At 35.0% G+C, this 23,266-nt stretch overlaps 1 protein-coding gene across 1 annotated transcript in view; it reads left to right on the forward strand.

Moving 5' to 3' along the window:
- Window positions 1-23,266, forward strand: part of KIF14 (kinesin family member 14) — a 67,660-nt gene that overhangs the window by 39,719 nt on the left and 4,675 nt on the right. Inside the window, exons 24-29 of the mRNA XM_027843358.1 lie at window positions 3,945-4,039; window positions 7,770-7,994; window positions 8,174-8,352; window positions 11,316-11,474; window positions 12,782-12,910; window positions 21,562-21,636. Of these exons, the coding sequence (XP_027699159.1) occupies window positions 3,945-4,039; window positions 7,770-7,994; window positions 8,174-8,352; window positions 11,316-11,474; window positions 12,782-12,910; window positions 21,562-21,636 (862 nt within the window). The remainder of the gene's footprint in view (window positions 1-3,944; window positions 4,040-7,769; window positions 7,995-8,173; window positions 8,353-11,315; window positions 11,475-12,781; window positions 12,911-21,561; window positions 21,637-23,266) is intronic.

Raw genomic sequence — 23,266 nt, forward strand, 5'->3', positions numbered from 1 at the left:
AAATACTGTATTTTTCCCCCTGTACACAGAACATTCTTTTGTTTTAAAGGAACTTTTTTTTACATACCATCTGGTCATATTTCATGAGGAATATTATAAAACTAATCAAATCACAGTACTTAATTTTTATTTATTTTATTTTTTAGTTAGGCAGTAGGGCTAATTAACTTGCTCAGGGTCACACAGCTAGTAAATGTTATTATGTCTGAGGCAGAATTTGAACTCTGGTCCTCCTGAATCCAGGACCCGTGCTCTGTCCACTGCGCCACATAGCTGCCCGGTACAGTACTTAATTTTAAATATTAAATTGGTTATCATTCAGGTTGAAAGAGAACACAAAAATATAGTATTTCATTGCTTTTATGAAGTTATATGGCCTAGCATAAATCTAGTTTTAGTATAAAAGGTTAACCATGCTTATTATTTTAAGTCCAGTTTCCTCCAGGATTTGGCATCTCTATGATATTACATTATTAAGTTATAGAGTCTTAAATACTATCAGTTATAATGAGTATCCTCAAAACTATAAATCTGGGTGATAAATAGAGCATGTCCTAAAATACAGGAAAAGGTTCCAAATAGATATAAATGTTTCTTGGTAACTAAACCATAGGAGAATTTAAAAGCAATGTAAAAGATTTCAAAGAAAAATTATTTCTATCAACTGGGGACCATTTTATAAAACACAATTCCCTGCCTGAGGTGATACAGAAAAAATCTAATAAGTTCTAGTATAATTCGAGTTGTCATGTGGAAGAGAGATTAAATTTATTCCTCTGGGCCCAAGAGGATAGAGCTAGAAACATTCAGTGGGAGTTGCAGATATGCAGATTTGATCTTGATATGAGGGAAGGCATCCTGACAATTAGAAAATGTCTAAAAAATACCCAAAGCTGCCTCTGGAGGTAGTGGATTTCCTATTGCTAGAGATCTTCAGGCAGAGGCTGGAAGACCAAATGTCCTGGATAGTTAGATTAGATCTTATCTCTGAGCGCCTTTTGAATTGTGAGATTCAGTAGGTGCAAACCCCTTACCGGTAAGTTACCCAGCATCAACAGACTGCACCTATGACATGAGCTAATTATCTTCTAAACAAGTGTTGTTATTATAAGAATGATCATGAAAGAAGGTTTGGGGGCTCCCTCGTGACCACTGGAAAATTCACTCTTTAAGGGCTTCTTCTACAGAGGAAAGGATAACAGTCTCTACTTTGATACAAATAGATAGGTTTATTTAAGTTAATTTTTTTGGCATCATCTGAAATTATAACTTTGGAGCTCTTTTTAGTGTCTTTAGCACTTTGCAGCCTCAGCTGTTTTTTTGTTTTTATTGATCTTTTGTTTGCATGTTGTCTTCATTTTCCATGATAACCTTCCTCCATCCAGAGAGCAATTTCTTATAAGAATGAATAAAAAGGAAAGAAGAGGAAAAAAGCAACTCAGCAGAGCTAACCAATACAGCCCTCAAGTTGTCAGTATATATAGGGTTCTATATCCATAATCCACTACCCCTGTGAAGGAGAGGGGATGCAGTTCTGTCTTTTGAGGCTAGATTTTGTCCTACTCATACCCCCTTTAGTTTCAGTTTTGTTGTTACTGTTCTTTCCATTCATATTGTAGTCATTGTGTCTGTTGTTTTATTCTGCTTATTTTATTTTTCGTCAATTCAGCCACCCAATCAACAAGCATTTATTAAGTGCCTGCTGTGTGCCAGGCACTGTGCTCGGTTTTGGTCATACAAATAGAAAAAAGAAACAGTCCCTGACCTTAAGGAGTTTACAGTCTAATGACAGAAGACAGCATACAAAAGGAGGCTGAAAAGGCGGGGGGGCATGGCTGTCCTGGACCCCCTCCTTAGGGGCTCATGGCTCCACCCTCCAGTTAGAGGGACAGAGGGCACTGATGAGGTGTGAGTACTAAGGCTTATTTGTTCTTGCAGGATGATAGTCATTATATCTTAGGAGGCAATAATATTCCATTACATTCATGTATCATTGTGTATCCATTCCTCGCTTGATAGACATCTGCTTTGTTTCTAGTTCTTCACTATTTTGCATTGTATTAGACTTATATCTTTGACATTTGGATCAAATGACTAGCAGTAGAATCTCTGAGTGAAAGCTAATGGACATTTAAGATTCTTTCTTAGCATAGTTCCAAATTGTTTTCCAGAATGGTTGATCTGATTCACAGTTCTATCAAAATGTATTAGTGTCCCAGTCTCACAACCCCTCCAATGTTGATTATTCTCATCTTTTGTCATTTTTGCCAGTCTGCTTGATTTGATTTGCATTTCTCTTACTATTAGTGATTTTAGCAGTTTTTTTGTTAATATTTTGTAATTCTTTTGAGAATTAATGAGCAGTTAGAGTGCATTCAATGTTAAAATTAACTCTCATTCTAAGCAATATATTGGCAGAAAGGAAAAAGAGTGAGTGTTTTCCTTTGCCTGTTGCTTTGGAATATCCATGTCTCTGTTCCTTTCTCCTTCAGTGAGTTGATAGGACTATACTTTACTTCCCAGCTAAACAAAAAGTCAAAGTTGCAAATGGAAGGAACTTTAGAAGTCAAAGAGCCTAACCCATGTATTTGACAAATATGGAAACAGAGGCCCAAAGAGATAAACTGACATGCCCAAATGTAAAGTAGCAAAGTCTAAATATTTCTCCATCAAGTGATAAAGAACATAGAGGTCTAAAAACATTTTCTTTCTGGTTTTTTCCATATCTCAATCTATTATCTTTTATCAGAAGGAATAGGAAAAATCAAATTCTTAAGGGCTCATTTTGGTATATAATATAATATTTCAACTTTAAAACAGGAAAGTGGTTTTTGTTCAAATACTAGCCTATTAAAATTATGTTTACACTAAAAATAAACTCCTTGTCAAGTTTCTTTCAAATTTTTTTTTTTTACTTAACTGCAAGGTAGAATTTACATTTAACTGTCAACAGTATGTATCAAATTTACAGTCAGCTGAACCAGACTACTTTATTGCAGAACAACAGTATCTCACCCCAGGTAGCAGTGCTATCATTAAGAGTCTGTCAGGTTTCCATTATCTGCCAACATTCCTCAGGTTTGCAGTTCAGTTATAAACATTGTCACAAGGCTAAAACTTCATAGACTGAAATCTTTCACATGTCTTCATAGATAAGGTTAAGGCCCCAAATCAATTATTATTACTATTTTTACAAATATGATATTTTTAAATTATTCAAGTGTTCAAAAGCATTCTACCAAACAAAAAATACCCAATTTAGAAGTCCTAGTACATAAAATATATTTGATTCTTCTAGTAAGATTTTAAGCTTGTTTCCAATTCATAAACATGAAAATAAGACCTAGATATCACTTAAGAGTTACTCCCTCTACTGGTAGAGGCTCAAAATTAGAAATTCTAATCTCTTCAATTAAAATGGAAGAAAACAAACTCAAAAGGCCAAGGACCAGGCCCATTTCTCAGGGTCATATGACCTCTCCCCTTTACATCATTGTCTCTCATCGAAAGCTATGAGCAAAGAAGTCCAGCCAAGAGTAGGGCAACTTAAGAGAAAATAGCCCCAGATCATCTAAGAGCTCATTCATGACTTTTCATAATAATTTTAGTAGACTTGGAGGGGTCAGAAGCCAGATTACAAGAGGTAGGTAGCATGGAAGTGGAAGTATTCCCTTTAAAATACTTTTTCTAAGAATTTAGCAGATCATCGATTACAGAGCCAACATAAATGATTTAGGGGGTTATTTGATATTTTAGCCTATCTGCTTCTCCCCTTCATTAGTAGATATAATCTAGAATTAACTATTGAAATTTTCTTCTTTTTTTTTTAACATAATGGAGATTTGATAAAATGAGATGTCCAAATTCATTTGGAAAAAGTGATGATTTATAAGAATATAACATGTAATAATAGCTCCTTGCCTTGTGGCCTTTCTTTTTTGTAGGAGCAGGAGTTTGATGAAGAATAGGAGAATTTCTGGATGTTTACAAGATATAAAAGTCCATCCAGTTCAGAATCTGAATTCTTCACATTCATCAGGTGTTTTTTCTACCAAATTTATTAATTTGCATTTCAGAGCATTTTAGTAATATAGTTAAATTATGTGGGAAAAATTTTGTAAATGTTATACATTGTATTAATCTGAGTAAATATTTGTGTGTGGATTTGTTAACTTGACCATGTGTTTCAGTAGGAGGAAATTAAATGCAATACATTTTTAAAAATTCATTTATGTGTAATTAAAATGAATACATAATATAATAACTATTATAAGAAAAATAAAAGTAAACATAAAGGAAAATAGTTACCATTATTTATAGAGTAATGAAAGATATTTGGAGTCCTATAAAGGTTAAGAGAGTAAAGAAAATACAGGTCCAATCTTATTAAATACAGGTAAAAACAGACTCTCAAATGTTTCTAAAATCCTAAAAGACATTACTATTTCCCTCTATAAAGTGATGTGTAAGAGGAACTAAATTGACAACTTGATTGACTTATCTCATATACACTTGCTTACAGTATAAAAGCATGTGTGTGTATATATATATATATACCAACACCTAATTTAGCTGTCATTATCAGAAAATTATCATCAAAAAATAGTTATTTCACATAACTGCTTACCATTACAAGCTTAAGAACTTTTTTTCAAATTGTAACTATTTTTTGGTGGAAATTTGTGTAAAAAATATGAAATATTTCCTTGCATCCTTAACCAAAAGATACTTTAATTGAAAATGAATCTCTGATCTTTTTGATGTGGGCATTCCCTCCATTGGTACAGATCTTTACCCATTCAGATCATTTTTAGTTTTCATTTCTACCGCGTGTTTCAGTGGCCTACCTCTTCAGGCCCAGGCCTTTTTACTTTTTTGAGGATACTAGTGGAACATTGGAGCTTTCCATCTGTTAACCTTTACTGAGGCTTCATGACTGACATACTTCCTTTCCAATCATAGATTTCCTTGTAATATCCCTGATAATACTTCTTTCACATAGGTCATCACTAGAAATAGGCTACAGTGTACTTGTACCTGTTGTTCCTTGGGTCATCTACAACTTTAATTTTTTACAAGTTTTGTCATAATCTGGATAATAAATATTTTTCATCATTTTAGTTTTTCCTGTATAGATTGTTGGGCCAATCTCTTGAATATTCATCAGTCTGTTTCAGGAGAACTGATAAGGTTCTGAGCTTTGCTGAAATCAGAAAAATATCATCTGCAAATAGTAACAAGATCTTACCACTTGTAGGGAATCTCTTCTCTGTTTGATACTTGTATAATATATCCTCAGTATCACTTGTAAATACTTTTGGCAAGCATGCACTTCTCTGTTTTCACTTTTGCTTGATATTTATAATCAATTACCTCTGTGGTTGCTTTTGTCAAGGAATCTTGTGTAATCTTAATGTATGCATGAGGCACTACTCGTTGGAGTAGAGACTCTAAGACTATTAATGCTGTATTGTATGAAAGCTTTTTTTTTTTTTTTTTTTTACAAATAATCAACAAACAGTGGGGAAAACAAACAGTTTGTATTCTCTGCACTTTTTAGTCAGCTGTAACGATGTGGATTATGGACTACAATAGAAAATTATCTGTGAATGTCTACCTATTTTTATTGAAGGAAGTGTTCATGCTTTATGGATATGAGGCTTCTGAGTATTTTATAAGCCTTTTGGCTTCCTTAATTTCACAAATCTGAGCCATATTCTCAAACATTTGTCACTAGCCTCCCCTGTGGCAGCCTTTGTCTTGATGTCCCTATGTATCAAAGTGTGTGTTGATTTGGTCTGGGGCATCTTGTGAAGTTCTTCAGAGAATTTCTCTACTTTTTCATCCTATGCAATGTATGTTGATGCGTAAACTGCAATTATCATGACTACTACATGGTAGGATGACACAGTGTCTTATGAAATGAAGTTATTCTTATCTTTGGGTATATAATGAAATCAGCTCCTTAGTTTGCTTCTCTAGGGAGAATCCATGAGTGATTCTTCCATTTGTGTACAATTTCCTTTTGTCTTTTGGTTTCATTTATTCTGAAATTATCAATACTGATGTGGTTTAATTCTTCTAGTAATATATTATTTTTTTGGTCTTTGAACAAAGAGTTCACATTTAGACTGTCTACAGTTAATGTTTATAGTTGATCTGAAAACTCTTCGAGTCTTAGCACCATCCTTTTCTACCACTATCACTGTGGGAGCAGAAGGCCACCGGAACTGAGGGCTGTTTTAAACTTTTCCTTGATTCATTGATTTTTGCGGCCTCCTGGTGGTGAACTTTACCATTTTCAGCTGGCATCCAGATAATATACTTAGTCTATTCCTGAGACTATACCCAAAGCTTTTTTAGTTTGACAGAAAATGCTATAATAAATATGCAGTGGGGAAGAGAACACGCTTTTATTTAGTGCCTACTATGTTCCAGGTACTATGCTAAGTGCTTTACAAATATTACCTGATTTTATCCTCACAACAACCCTGTGAGGTAAGTGCTATTATCCCCATTTTTCAGTTGAGAAAACAGGCAGAGTTTAAGTGACTTGTCCAGTGTCACCCCAGCTAGTAAGTGTCTGAGGCTGGGTTTGAACTCAGGTCTTTCTGACTGATACTGGGCCCATTTCTCTACCCACTATGCCCCTTAAGTGCCTCTTGAGGCATGACATGAGGCTTCTGGAATAATCTATAAGGCTTTGGCCTCTTTAATTTCTCAAACTTAAGTCATGTTATCAAATATTTTTTATCATCCTCCCTTGAGCTCACTGGTGTAATCTTTGAGAATGCAATGTCTCTTCCAAACTGGAATGAAGCATTGAAGTAGGACCTTAGGCAGACTAATGAGCATAATTTAGCCTTTTCTTAATGACCTGTTGTCATCACTAGGAACATCTGTTATTATGCTTTGCAATAATACAATTCTGTGCTTCTCAGTTTTTCTTTCTTCTCTCTTTACATCAGGCTGCCAGCTGTCACTTTTGCTTTCATTGTATTCTAGTCCTGTGAATTGGAACATCAGATAACTTGAAGTTGTTATTAAGAATTATATGTGAAATAAGGATCAGTAAGAGAGATTAGAAGAAAAGTTCAATAGTATTAGTGAAGGTGTTATAAAGCTGCTACTTCAAGGCTGTTTTTATTTTACTTTCAATCACTATAGTACAGCATTGAGGTTGCTAAAAAGTCTGACCTTTGGATAAATGGCTTATATATAGGCTTAGTTATTATCAGTCTGTTCTTGTTGTAGCTATGGAAGGAACCAGTATAAAATATATCTAGTCATATTATAGTCTGCTCTGTTAGTAACTGATTTTATGGTGTGTATTTTATTCTTGCCTTGTTTTCTGCTTTCTTTCCTGTGTATTTGTTAGTACCTTATTAGGCATTTAGGGAATGGTAAGTTATGCTAAAATTTCCGGTAAGGGAGGAGATGAAGCTAATTTAGTTTGGTTAAAATGAAATTTGCTTCCCATTTGTGGATTTCATTTATTGGGGATTATTCTTATTGCTGTAGAGGAATTTAATCTATTATTACAAGTAAATGTATTTATTGTAGTTGCTTCTTCCAGTGTATAACATTAGTCATTCTAGCTTCACCTTGTAGAAAAAGAACATAAGGAAGTTAGATAGTAATGATAAAAAATTATATTGGGTTGGTTCTGTGATATACTTAGATTATTCCTTCAAAGGATAGATTTGTTTCAAATTTGAGTACTGGGCACAACAGCTATCTTTTTTGTTTATTATTTTCTATTTATGTAGGTTTAATGGAGAAATCAAACAACATTTATTCAAACTCAGCAGAATCTTTCTTGCCTGGAATTTGCAAGGAATTGATTGGTTCATCATTAGATTTCCTTAGTCAAAGTGTTGATGAGGAAAAGACTGTGGCAGACAGCTTAATTACCAGTTTTCTTAAAATTCATTCTTGTATGACTGCCATTTCCAAAGCTTATGAACAACAAGATGAAGAAAGTCAAGATAACTGTGAGTGCCACCTCAGCTTTTTAACAATTACTTTCTACATTTTTGCTCTGATTTGAATTATTGTTTGTCATAGTGATTATGGATTGTTTTTGATGATATTAAAATGTACTTAAGTTGTTCAGAATAAAATTTTCTTTTATTGGGAGATTGTTTCTGATCACTTTTCTACTTTTTTGTAGTTTTTTCTACTGATCGAGCAATCCAGTCATTTTGTATTCAGATGACGTCTGCTTTTGAGCAGCTTGTTGTTCTAACCAGACATTGGCTTGATGATTTTCCACAGTCTACTTCAAGACCTGATGATGACTTGACTCAAGAAGTTAAAAAGTTGGGAGGGTACTTACAATTGTTTTTGCAGGTAAGTTCATCTGAATTTGTCCCCTGACATCAACCTGTCTTTGAAATTCTGACTTACTGGTACTTTAGAAACTCTTCTTGAGAGACCAAAATTGTTTGATCTCAAAAAAGACTTTAAGGTAAATGGGCAAACTTGTTCTAATCAGTGGATTCTCCTCTGTTTTAGTACTTGAAATGGCTAAAGTGGCATCAAAGAAGTTTTTTGTTCCATTCTTCCGGCACTCTGCAAAGTTTCCTTAAAGAAATAGTGGTGGGGACTATGGATATATTAACTTGGGATAGCTTTATATATAACAATAGGTAGACTTCATGATAAAAAGTTCTAAAACAGTAGAACAAATCCTAAGATTCCTTCTTCAGCATTGAACAAACATTTATTACTGGTCAGATTTCATTACATCCAACTCTAAGAGATGTTTCAAGTTATTATTATACTTTAGTTTTCTTGTACTGAATATTTCTTGAAATAAATTGACCACTGCCTGTGGCTTGGAAATCATTTTTTAGATATAAATTAGAATTTGGGGAGGAGGAGAAAAATTTAAAACTCAAAAGTTTAGGGAAATGATTGTTGATAAATCAAAATAAATTAATAAATTAGAATTTGATTTATATATTTTACCCTGTTTTATATATGTGCTGTATAAAAAGTTCAAATACTTAGGTTTAATATGTTCATTTGTATTTTTGTTTTTCGTGATTTATTTACCTACAACTAAGATTTCATAGTCCTTAAAATTTTATGAAAAATTACTATATATTGGAAGAGACTTTCTTTGAAGGGTGAGTCTAACATAAGACTGTTTTTGAGTTACATTCTATGCAACAAAGTAATTAGCATAATTAGTATGCAGGGCCCGGGCTCTCTTCAGATGTAGTAAAAATATTATGTATTTGTGCTTTGACTAGTTAAAGTAGTTAGTAGTAGGTAGACAAGTCGCCTACCCAACAATTTTACTTGTAACGGGTATATGAGATGTAGTATGGGGTAGAGGAAAGAACATGAGGTAGGCTGAGAGGACGTGTGACACAAGAAGGAAAGCGGTCAGGAGAGAAGCTGAACAAACCTGGGCTCTGACCCCCTTCTCTGCCTGTGCACGAGAGCAGCTCCTTTGCAGCCTCACCCTTCCCATGTAGAATGAGCACAGAGTTGAGGAGCTTCCAGAAAGCATTCGAGTGCCCTCAAATACAAATGACTTTCAGCTACTACATTGTGCAAGATACTGTTTTTATCCTTTAGGTTGCTCACAGTGTAGTAGAGTGGTTAGTATACTCTATCCAGCTGGCTTATATTTCATATTCTGTCAATTTGCTACAAAAGAGGTCGTGGCTGGCCTTCTGAGGTAGCATTCTAAAGTAAGAGTTTGCTTTTAACCCTTGGGGAGTGTCAACAGATGAAATCAGTGGTAAATATGAAGAGCTTTTCTTGTTATTGTTGTTAGGATGCCCTGACAGTGTCAACAGAACACATGTGTATACATTTGTATATTTGTTTATGTATATATAAATATCTATGCATTAGTACTTAAGGAAGCTGTAATTTGACTAGTGTGCATAGAGAGAGCCATCTTGATATGGTGGATAAGGAGCTGGCCTCTTAGGAAGACCTGGTTTCAGATCCCTACTCTGACCCACACTGGCTATGAGACTTTGGACAAGCCCCCTCACAGTGGCATCTAGCTAACATTATAAGTTGCAAAGCAGGTCTGAATGGGGTTGGGCCGTTGCCTATACTAATGAAATCAGGTCCGAACCAAAACAAAAAAATTTTTTTAAATGTGGATACTAGTAGTCACAATTCTATAAAATGGACAGACTGAGAGTTGCAGTGGTTGAAAATTTTAGAGCCCTTTTGCCAACCTGGTGATGAGCCTTTCTGAATTCAACTGGGTTTATTCTTAAATAGTAATGATATAGTTATATAGTGATACAGTTAGTTGCTAGACCCTTCCTTGAATCCCATCCAATCTGGTAGAACCTTTCAGAGCTTCTTTTTCACTGGCATTTCCTTTGAGAATGTAGCTTCAGGAGCTCAACCTCACTTTCATGCCATAGTGGGCCATTAGGGTAGATCTTAAGTGAAGGTATATAATTATAGGTATACGTAAATGTTTTCTTAGTTTTGTAATGAGCTGTCCTTGAAATCATAAACTCTAGGAACCTAGTTTATCTTCATTTTATTTTTTTATAGACCTGTAATAGGGAGCTGTCAATGAGGAATGTGTTGTACCAATGCAGATTGGCAACTACTTTGCAAATTATGGTCTTGGAGAGTTGTCTGGGATGTTGATAGGTTAAATGAATGTAATAGAATAATAAACATTTATTAAGTACTTACTGTGTACTTAAGTACTTACTGTGTACTTAAGTACTTACTGTGTACTTAAGCACTGTGCTAAACTCTTCACAAATATTATCTCATTTGATCTTCACAACAGCCCTGCGAGGTAGGTGCTATTATTATCCTCATTTTACTGTTGAGAAAACTGAGGCAAACAGTTAAGTTTATTAAGTGACTTGCCTAGTCACACAGTCAGTATGTGGCAAAAGTAGGACTTGAACCCAGATCTTCCTGACTCCAGAGCGAGTCATCTAACTACTTTATGTTGTCTTTCATATGGTGGCATAGTGACTAGAATACCAGGCCTGAAGTCAGGAAGACCTGAGTTCAAATCCGGCCTCAGATCCTTACTAGCTGTGTGACCCTGGGCAAGTCACTTAACCCTCAGTTTTCTCATCTGTAAAATGAGCTGGAGAAGGCAATGGCAAACCACTCCAGTATCTTTGCCAAGAAAACCCCAGATGGGGTTACAGAGAATTAGATACGACTGACATAACTGAATGGTGACAACAAATGTTCAGTGTACCATTGTCTGTCAAATTATTTTTCTTAAATTCTCTTGTCACTGCTTTCTCATCTCTAGTGTTCAGAATCTATAAAGCTGATCTATGTTAATGTTTCAGGGGTGCTGTTCAGATATTTCTTCAATGGTGAATGAGGTTCAAAAGAAAATTATCGAAACCATGCTACAGGCATTAAAATATGTGGGGCAGTTAGCAGTTCTTAAAGGAGCCAAATTGCATCTTTCAGAAAACAATAGGGATGAAGTGGTGAATCTTCAGGTAAAGTAGATTATATTATTTTTTAAGACATATACATGGGAGGATGTAAGAGGTTTACTCTGTAATGAGTTTTGTTAGTTGATGACAAGTTCTTTTTACCTTTCTTGAAAAGATATAGTGCATAAATTTTAAAAGCTAAGCTATAAGACTTTAAAATACTTTAAAATCTTTATGTATAACTCGCTCTTTAGAATGTTAACCATATTAATTCACTATATGATTTTGAAAAAGTCACTTTATCCCTGTACCTCAGTTAGCTTTAATGATCTACCATCAGGAATATAATCAAGAGTAGCCAATTAATGAATGAAAAATAATTTACAGTATTGAGGTGTCAACAATGTATAGTATTTGTTTACTTTGGTTATTCATGTCATTTAAAATATAGCATTATAGTGGAAGATTAAGACCTTGTTAATGTTATGTAAATTCAAAACTACTGAATTCTAAACTGTTTTGAATGATTCTGATTTTTTCTTTTTATAACTTATAAACCTGTTGTTTATTATTTTTGGTGTGATTTTTATCTTTCTTTTTTAAAGCAGGCAGATATTGTTGCCTTTTTGAAAACTTAATAGGTTTTATATTAGAAACAACCAGAAGATAGATAATAAATTAGGCCCTATTACTACTCTCATAAAGATTAACCATTTGTTTGAAAGATGATAATCTACCTTCTTTTTTAATTAAAATCATTAGTCATTAGTAAATGATAGTAAGAGTCAGTGTGTCATAGTGGACTTTGAAGACTGAAAGACTTTCTCTGATACATGTGTGATCATAGTCAAGTCACTTAACCTCTTAGGGCAACAGGCAATTTTCATCCAACTCTGAATTTCTGATGAGTTGTTGATCAGCATTGGTGGGAGGAGTTTCCACATTTGGATTTCCTCATATCAATTGAATCACAGGTTCTTCTCCCTTTCCCCCAAAAAGGGACTAAGTTTAAATTTTTATAAATATATTTGAATTGATACAGGCTCTCTGTGAGCAAGAATGCAGATTTAATGGTTTTTTTACCTATTTGTCATCAAAACATAAGACTATTTAAACTAATAAATAATTCTTCTCAGTAGAAGTACAATTAAACTCAAAATTAAGGATTTGCTAATTGCAAATATTGTAGGACATTGGTCATTTGTCATTCTTTAGCTTAATGACTGTCTTATTATTTTGTCATTACCTATCTAATGATTATAAAATATATTATGGTCCTAAAAAGTGTCTGTAAATTCCAATGAAACCATTCTGTGATATTTTTTTTTAAATATAAAATAGTATTTGATTTTTAATGCATAAATTTTTAGGAGGATTTCATAAATGCCATTTGTGATGGAGTGAGGTTTGGTATGAACATTCTTTTGGATTCTGGACTTGAAAAAATGGGGCAGCTTCAGCACGAACTTGAACTCTTAGGACAATGCCCACAAAATAAGGTAAGATGAAAGAAAATTTTTACTGATTATAAAATTGTAATAAAAGCCAAACAGAGTGAAGTATCCTATACAGACAGTTCTTCATTATGTAAATTTATATTAGGAAAATTCGACATCCTGGCAGGCTGCAGACCTGCAGGGACTGTGGTAGTGGCAGCCTCAGAAGGTGCCAATGCACCTTTACCAAGGGTCCTCTGCTCCAGGCCCTGATCCCTCTCCGGGGAAGTCTGCAGAACAGTTAAGCAAGAACTGGCTGTAATCACAAATTTGATAGTTGACTTTGAGAATAATTTTATTCCTTTAGAAATGTATACAGTTGAGTTATTTTCTTGCAAAAGAGACTGATTCATTGTAGAGTTTCTATGTTTTTTTAAAGATGTGATTTTAGAAGACCAATATTATTGCTGTCACAATAGCATTTTGTCCTGCAACTTCAGTTGTAGCTCTCTCCTCCTTTCTGTAATCATTCTGCTGGATTTTGTTACGTCCTTTCTTAGTAATGTGGACGCAACTTCTGGAATTGAAATGTAGCAGTGCCACCTAGTGCCCATTTTGTGGCTGCTCTTTTTGTTTGTATTTTTGTTTTGTTTTTTCTACCTTGTCTGATCAAAAAAGTATTGCAAGTGGTACTGGACAAAAATGATTTTAAGCAGTTTTCAAAAAATATGCTAGTATGGTAAAACAGAAAGGCTTTTAAATTAAAACTAACATAAGAATAATAATATTATCCTAGCAGCAATTTATTGACTGATAGTCTAGGCAGTAGCAGTTAGGAAAATATAGGTCAGATCTAGTGATGAAAAATTTCAGTGTAGCATCCTAATGCTTTCATTTTTCTTGTAATGAGTGAATCTATTTAAAAGCATCCCTTCTCAGACCTATTAAAACTCATGGTATTCAAATACCTTCTACATTGTTAACTCTTCACTTGACACATTGTAGGGGAACGTGAGTTTATTGGGCCTTTGGTTTTTGTGACAAGTTTATATGACTACTTTATTATATAGATATTTGTTAATTGATTGAACTATGAGAATATAAATTTCATTATTATAACATTTTGATTTTTCTGGAAACTCCATTTTTAAAGATTGGCTGTAGTATCTCAACTCATGAATGAATTAATCAGCAAATCTTTAATGAATGCCTTTAATTGGCACATTTTTTCATTATATCACAATAGATTATTCTCCAAATAAAGTCCTATCCTGAAGCTTTCTTACAGTTTAGAGATAACTTCTAAACATAATTTATCTAAGCTAGACCTTACACAAAACCACATAGTCCATTGCTAGGCCCATACTCCAAATTTTTCTAGTTTAGCAAAACCTTCCAGAACTTGTGCTCCTCTTCTCTACAGTCTTTGAGAACACAATCTACACTATGATGAAACATTAGAAGAGGGCTTTAGTGGAAGGTGCCTTTGTATTAGTCACAGACAAAACATATTCGAATGAATTAAATGACATAAATATTTTATTTTCACATTTCTAGCAAAAACGACCTTTCTGTATTTTAAATGTTACTCAACAGTATTGGTAAATTCATTTAGTTGTTACTTGATTATGTTATATAATAATTATAACATTTTAACAAGCTACTTATACTTTATCAGATAAGCGAGTTCATAAATGTTTGTACTGCTTCCATCAATACAGATCACAACCAACCTACACTTTATCCTGTGTGATTATTTTCCTTATCTTTCCATAGATCTTCATAGAGGATCTGCCCAACAGGTTGGAGACTTTCCTCTATATTTCAGGCTCCCTCTTTTTCTCTTCTCCACCTCTCAAAACCCATTAACATTATCCCCCATTCTCTCCTTCATTACTTAATCAGTATTTATTAAGTGCCTACTATATGCCAGGTACTGTGCAAAACTCTATAAAAACATAGGCCTTTCTTCAACAAAGCCAGCCCTTCTACGTGAACCTTGACTCATTTCCTTCCTGCCTTCTACAGAAGGACAGTCATCTCTTCTTGTCTTTCTGATCTTTAATCTCTCCCTTTGTGTTGGTTCGTTCCTTCTTGCCTACAAACATGTCCAGGTGTCTCTCATCCTTAAAAAAAACATTAACACTACCCTACCAGATATTCAAACTGATATCCTATAAATCTTGTCCATTTCACATTTAAATTCTTAGAAAAAGCTGTCTGTATCCATTGTCTTCACTTTCCTCTCAGTCACTTTTCAATCTTTTGAATTCTATCTTCTCACCTTTTTGTGAGCTGAAACTGCTCTCCAGATGTTACCAATGATCTCTTAATTGCCACATCAGATGGCCTTTACTCAATTCTCATTCTTCTTGATTTCTCTGCAGCATTTGATACCATTGGACTACCTTCTCTTTCTGAGTGCTCTTTTCCTCTGAATTTTTATGACACTGTTGTCTCTTGGGTTCTTCTCCTACTTGTCTCATTACTCCTCATTCTCTTTGCTGGATCATCATGCATATCACACACTCTAATTTTAGTGTTCTCTTCTCTTATCAGCCTTGTTCTCCTCCTCCCAACCCACTACTCTCTCCAATTCTCTCCCTCTCCTCATATTATCTGCGCCATTTCTGTGCGCATGACTCCCAGTGCTCTTTGTAGTCTTTTTGTTGTTAAGTCGTTTTTCAGTTGTGTCTAATTCTTTGTGACTTCATTTGGGGTTTTCTTGGCAAAAATACTGGAATGGTTTGCCATTCCTTCTGTAGTCTTAGTCCAGAACTTCCTATTGGATATTTGCAACTGAATGTCCTATAGGCACTTACCCTGCCCAAAATGTGCTGTTTCTCTCCTTCCTCCCCTCCCCCCCCCAGTCCCTCTTCTGACCTTGCCTATTGTCATCAAATGCACTACCATTGTCCCAGTTGTTCAGGCTTGCTATCTCAGTGTCATGCTTCAATCTTCATTCTCCCTAACCCCACATATCCAGTCAGTTACCAAGTCTTATTGGTTCTATTTCCACATCTCTTTCATATGTTCTCTTCTTTCCATTCTCATAGCCACCACCCTAGTTCAGGCCCTCATCATCTCTTGCCTATGTTATTGCAATAGTCTCTTAAGGAGTCTCTTTCCCTTAAATCTCTCTTCTCCTGTCTGTCCTCCACATAGCTGCCAAAGTGATATTCCTAAAGCTTAGGTCTGAGCGTAACACTCCCTTAGTGTCTCCCTCTTACTCCAGAATCATATACTAATTCCATTGTTTGCCATTTAAGGTCCTCACACCTGATACTTTATGTTTTGCTTTTGTATGGGCTGTGCTCCATGCTCCCTTTTCTCCTCCATTTCTTAGACTTCCTAGTTTTCTTGAAAGTACAAGCGGTCATCCAGTCTGTGCTTCAATGCACTAATGACTTAAAACTGCCACGAAACAAATGGTCCGCAGTTTTAAGTTATTAGTTTTTAAAATCAGTAATTTTTAAATGGAAACAACTTGACCAAAAATCTGTCACAGAATTTTGAGACCATTAAAACAGTTTAATGCGAAACCTGTGTGTTGTTTGGGTCAACCATTATTAGAATTCAATGGGGGTGGAAAGCATTTAAAAGTAACCTGGCATGAATCCATTGGCTACAGAATCTTTGCTAAAATTTTTGGGCACAAAAACTAACACAGGCAAGTGTGTTCACTTGGCCTAACAATTTGTAATTTTTGTTTAAATTTTTGCACCTTTGGGCAAAGCTGATAAAAATGTGTTTACCTGACTTGTTAGGGCTGTATTTTTGTCTCTTAATGAAAATAAGGGTGTTTGATTTTTGTAGGTTAAAGGGGAAAGTGCTATAGAGTAACTTTTTTTTTACAATGCCCTTCCAAAGCCTTTGGCTTGGTTCCCTTTTTCTAGCCAGACAATCTCTAAACACCAGCAAGTTACCTGGTAAAGGTATATAATTGTAAGGTTAGATGGATTTTTAAGGAAATTGGCACTGTCTTGTAGAAATTTTTATGTAGTTGTCCATCTTGAGATAAATTCACTAACACTGAAATGGGAATTATTTCTGTGGAGTTTAGCATTACCTCTTAAATTTTAAATTGTGCCAAATAGAAGTAATGCTATGGGGGGATAGTGAAGGTAATCTAGTGAATTAAGTTAAAGCGATGAATGTCAGGTGTGCCACTAGCAGAAAACTGCCATATTAGCTGCTTTGTTTATTCATGTGTGGTGTAATATAGTTAGTCATAGTAATAAAGTTCCCAACTTCTAAGATTAATTTTAGCACTGAAAGTTAGCATTCTTTCTATGGAGTTTCATTACCTCTTACAGTAAATTACCTCAAGTTCATTTTTTTTTTAGAACCAAAACTTGGAATTTTAGAACTAAATCTAACAAGTGGGGAAACCTGGCCTCCTTGAAAGATGACTATCCCCATTACAGATATATTGGACTTTTCCAGCTTTGTTAAACTGCCTCAAAACAATGCACTAATGATAGAAAATCCGTTCCTTCTCAAGGCAGCCTGTTTCACTTTTGGACAAGTATAATTGTTAGGAAATTTTTCCTTGAATTAATCCCAATTCTGCTTCTCTGTAGCTTCTACCTGTTGCTCCTAGTTCTGCCCTTTGGGCCCAAGCGGAACAAGTCTCTTACCTTCCCATTTTATACCTCCAAACTGTTCTACATCATTCCCCATTCTTTCCTCCTATGCTATAGTCACTTGTGAAGAACTGGCCCTTCCTGTCAAGGCTAGTGCCTCTCCTTGAGTGCTTGGTAACATCCCCTCTGGCTCCTGGAAGAGCTGACTCTGGATCATCCCCCTCTTTCTTGTCTTCAGTTTTTCCTTATCTAATGGCACCTTTCCTATTCCCTACAAATGTACCCCGGTTTCCCAGCCTTAAACGTTTGTACTAGACTCTGTGTTCCCCTTAAGCTATGTACACTACTAGTATAATGGTAGCGAAGCACACATGTTGAAAACATGTGACCCAAGGATAAATTCTTGATTCTTGGTTACTGGAAGGCCTTACTTAGTCTCTAGCAAGCATGTTTTCTGGTATAAGAGATCATGTCATGCTCCTTGAAGACTCTTTGTCTCTCAGCTATCTTTCTTTAGTGTGTCTCTTTCTGTTCACAAGTATAGCCTCTCCTAGCCTCTCCTTTCTTAGGTAACTTGTACTCCAGAATGTTTCTCTGCTCTTAGCTGGATACCTCCCCTGGGTGTACCTGAGCCTGGAGTCCTCCACTGCTGACCTGGCCTGAACAACTGCTGATATTTCTCCTGTTATTTAAGCTAGGCATGTGATTTGCTTGTTTGATTAGTTAGTCTGTTGCCTTGACCCAATTAAAGGGGAATTTGTACCTGATAAAGAGCTATATATAGACAATATGTAGACAATCCTGTTTACACATTTTTTTAAACCTCTTCACTTCTGTTGTTTGAGGCTGAGGTAATATCTATAGCATTTCCCTGATCTATCACTCCAGTAACCCCTTTGAAAGAAGAAGTCATCACTCTCCTTTCTAGGTATTAACAAACTATCCCTTTAATAATATGTTCTAGACAAATAGTGTCTTGTTGTGGATAGAGAGCCAGATCCAGAATGAGAAGGACCTGAATTCAAGTTATTCCTTTCCTTTCCCTGTGCCCTACCCCCATGTTTAATTGGCTGTATGACCCTAGGCAAGTTATCTAACTTCTCAGTGCCCAGGGCAATGCTTTAACACTGTAAGTTGTAGAACAGTTGATGATTTGTATTGGTATGTGAAACGCCCCTGGGAATTGCTTATAAAAATAGCTAACATTTATATAGTATCAGGCACTATACTCAGCCCTTTATGATTATTATCTCATTCAATCTTCACAACAACCCTGAGAGGTAGGTGCTATTATTATCCCCGTTTTACAAATAAGGAAACTAAGGCAAACAGAGGTTAAGTGACTTACTCAGGGTCACACAACTGGTAAGCGTCTGAGGCCAGATTTGAACTCAGGTCTTTCTGACTCTCCAGGACCAGAACTTTATCTACTGTGCCATCTAACTGCCCCTGCATATATTGATGATATCATAGGTATGGACTAATAACAATAATACTGTCTAAAATTTTGCCTGGATTCAAAATTAAGCTCATTGACTTATTTATAGTTTGCAGATTTACTCTCTCACCCTTTTTGAGTATCGGGTCATAACTTGTCTTTCTCCAGTCTGGTCACCTCTCTCCTTTCTATTCTTCTGTGTTTTCAGATATCCCTGATAGTGACTCAGCAATCATACCTGCAGATTCTTTCAGTGCCCTGAGATATGATTCATCTGGGTTAGGTTAATAGAACTCATCAAGGGGAGCTGGCTGTTCCTTAACCGTTTTGGGGCATCATCTCCTATTAACCTTTTTAATTTTGTCCTTTCCAGTTTAAAGATCTTTGTTCTTGAAAGGGAGAACAGAAGAAAAGAGTAGAATGGTTCTGTATTCTCTCCATCAGCCATTGTCACCATCTCAGTTGCCTCATAGGTGTTCCATCCCTTCTTTGTTTCTCCATGAAGCTCTTTTTTATTATTTTTTGTGATCAGCAGCCCAAGCTATTTCTGAGTGACCCTGTCCTGGAAGGATTATGTCATGTTTCATCTTCTTTTACTTGCCTTTAATCTCATCTGTTCATTTCTTTTTAAAGTCCAAGTTGGTCAGTGAATTACCTGTGCATCTATCTCAGTCTCTTTTGACAGATTCCCTTTTCTTTCTCATTAAAATTGTTTTTTTGTTTTATTTTCCGAATTTCATTCTTAAGAATTTGTCATCTCTCTTGAGTTGATTTCCCCTGAAGACTTTTTACCATAAAGTCAGACTGATCCTTTTTCCTGAATTTTCTGGAGTTTCTCCAAAAAATCTAGACTATATCTCTCATATACATAGTTGTCAAGAAGAATTTAAGTGCTTACTGTGTGCCAGGCATTGTGGTGGCAGTGTCAGAGGGGAGAAGTGAGCATATATGAGAAATATTGCAAAGGTGGAATTGGCCGGACTTGGCAACGGATGGAATGTGGGAAGTGAGAGAGAGTGAGGAGTTGGAGATGACACCTAGGTTGTGAGGTTGGGTGACTGGAAGAGTGGTGGTACTCTCAACAGTAACAGGGAAGTTTGGAAAAGGGAAGAATTTTGAGGAAGAAGATAATGGCTTCTCTCTCCTTCTGTATCACAAATTCTAAGATTGCATAGTAACTTCCCTCCTTACCTACTGTTTCCCCCCCACCACACACACACACTTCCCATCATTCTCTTTCAACAACTAAAGTTCTTCCTTGATGGTCAGAATCAGCTTCAAAATAGCAATTTACTTTATCACTTCCATTACCTTTTGAAGGATAACCAAGAATTAATTAACTACTCAGCTTTTGCAGAAAAAGAACTTCAACAAATATTTGTTTAACTGAAATATTCCATCACTGTTATGTAGGGTGTCCTAGAAGTCATAGTCATGGACTGAACTAAAACTTTTGGAACACCCAGTTCTCCACATATTCTGTAGTATACTCCCACAACTTTATCATTGTCATTTCTCCCTCTATTATTTTTTTACCTATTTTTAGCATATTTCCTTCTCCTGTTAGTGAGTTTTCTCACAAGATTATAAAATTGTTTACTATATATTGTTTCTTCAGCCTACCTCTTTATCCATTTTTTCCTTTTGAATAAGGGATACCCTTCCAGAGCCATATTCCAGGCATGAGCCCCATTCCATCAAATCTTACTGATGGCTAGGTGTTCAAATTTGACTCTTGGCGTTAGGATTTCTAATTTTGACCATGTTTACAATTAATAAAGGACACAAGTTCACATACTAGAAGTTAAAAGATGAGTAGATACTTAAAACTAATACTTAACATTGGTTTCCCCAAGATATTAAAGAACCAGAGGAAGGTCTCCAGTTTTTTTTTTTAATGAATCCTTTATGGAGGATTTAGTGAAGAATGTAGAAAGAATTGCATGGGTGGAGAAAAAGGATGGAGGAGTTGTGATCTGCATCAAAGGAGCGAGTACCCCATACTGAGATCCTAGATTTATTAAATCATCAAAGCATTGACATCATATTGAATATGATTCAGAATGAGTAGCCCATTTATTGGGGTTTGGGAGTCTTTACATTATGCAGTGATTTGGGTTGCAGCAGTAGTTGTAACAGTATTGGTCCTGTTCAGTCTATCTCTCTTTCTTGCCTAGTTTGTGTTATGTCTGGAGGCAGGGTCTGAACTAGATGATCTAGAATAAAATGATAAAATAATAGAGTTTTAGTGGTGGAAACGACTTTGGAGATCATCTAGCCCAGAGGTGTTAAATTCTTGGCCCACTGGCTAAGTAGAGGGGGAACCAGATTAAAATATAATTGATAAATGTTTACCAAAATAAAAATACAATACAAAACAAATGTCATTTTGTGGTTTTCTAAGTCAATGTGCAGCCCACAAAGATCCTTTTCTGTTGGAGTTAGATACCACTGATTTAGCCTAATCCGCTATTATTATGGATTGAGGTAACTGAAGCCCAGGAAAAGTAAGGTGCTTTATGCAAGGTTATACAACATTCGAGAACCAGGACTGGAACCAAGATATCCTGATTTCCTGGCTAGTGGGTTTTGTTTTATTTTTATTACACCAACATCACCTTCCAGGTAAAGAATCTGTGATTATGTAGTTTTTATTATTTCTATATCTAAATACTACAATCCCTTTATAGGTTATAGAAAAGATGAAAACTAATGCTGTGGCATTGACCAGATCCTTTGGAAATACCATTACTGATTGGAAAAAGGTAAGAGAAACTTTAAATTTTTCTCATTAAATACTGTAATTTATTTCAGTTGATTTTCTTTTTTATTTAATTGAAGCATAATTTTTTAACCTTCCTGAATTATTTCCGTTCAACAGTTTTAAATACATAACATGAATCTTAGAAGGGATATCGGTCAAGGGTAATAATTTCCTACCTGTGTATAGTGTTTCAGTCAGCTTTTTCTGCAAAGAAATCATAGGATAAAAAAGGAGTTGTGAATAATATAGGTATATAAAGAGCATAAGTGAATTAGGAAAAGCATTCTTTTTTAAATTCTTAAATTTCATAAACAAAGATGAAAAAGCATAAATTGTGGAGTGATATATTAATATATATTAAATATATATTTATTATAATATAATAATATAATAAAATTATATATAATAAACAAATATATATATTTAATATATAAATATAAATAAATATATTAATAAGATTGTAGATTAACACTCAATATTTTAAAGAACACATACATATTAACAATAGGACTTACAGATGCCATCTGAATATGTGTTTAAGAAAAACTTTATATATACTAAATGCATATATATATTATTATATATTATTTAATCTGTTGAAAGCACCCTGCGAAAATAAAAGATTTAATAGAAATGGCTATTCCTTAAAGCCATAGAACAGAAAAGCAGTGGTAAAAATAGAATTGTTAGCAGTTAGGATGGAATTGTTATCTACCCTGGCTACTTCTTGGAAAGGGAAGAGAATTTAGGGCTTGAGTATGGGCATAGATCAGAATACTTCTTGACCTGGGAGCAAGAGCTCTCACCCTATGACCCAGAAAATGTAAATCTGGCTCCAGTCATGTAGGTAGCTAAGCTTATTTTCCATTTGGATTCATTTCTTGAAACTATCCTTGAGTATAAGAATAAGTACCTACACCTATAATAGTTCAAGGATTTGTGATTTCACTTCCTCCTAGACAGCAGGTGGCACAGTGGATAGAGCAGTGTGTCTGATTTCAGGAAAATCTAAGTTCAAATGTGAACTCAGATACCTACTAGCTGTGTGGCCCTGGGCAAGTCACTTCATCTCCATTTGCCTCAGTTTCCTCATCTATAAAATGGGGATAATAATAGCGCCTATCTCCCAGTTATTAATCTTCTCTGGGCCTCTACTTCCTTCTCTGTCAAGTGATGGGGTTGAATTGGTCAATCTTTAAGGTCCCTACTAGCTCTAATATTGTATTTCTCTGTAAATGTATATAGGAAGTTTATATTAAATTGATCTATCACATATTAAATTTTGATGAAGATCATAAGACCTCAGTTCATTCAGATTGGTTTAGTAGGTGTGTCTATCAAGTGTCATCTTATAATAATAACGATTTTCCTTGCCAGATCAGATAGCAGAGTTATCCTTCTACTACCTCAGCATTCTGCCACTATCCCTTCTCCATTTTTTCATTAAAGATAACTTTTTTGTTACAGAATAATATAAAAGAGCTTAAGTTAAATTTTAAGAGGGAATTCTTATTTCATTTGAAGCATAGCTTTATCATTTTATCTTGACATTTCTTAACATTCAAAGTATTGTTGCAAAATTTGATTTCAAAACTACTTAATAGTGATAAGATTATAGCCATTGAAAGTCA

The sequence above is a fragment of the Vombatus ursinus genome, unplaced genomic scaffold (genome assembly GCF_900497805.2).
Source record: "Vombatus ursinus unplaced genomic scaffold, bare-nosed wombat genome assembly UNPS02014909.1, whole genome shotgun sequence".
Taxonomy (NCBI): Eukaryota; Metazoa; Chordata; class Mammalia; order Diprotodontia; family Vombatidae; genus Vombatus; species Vombatus ursinus.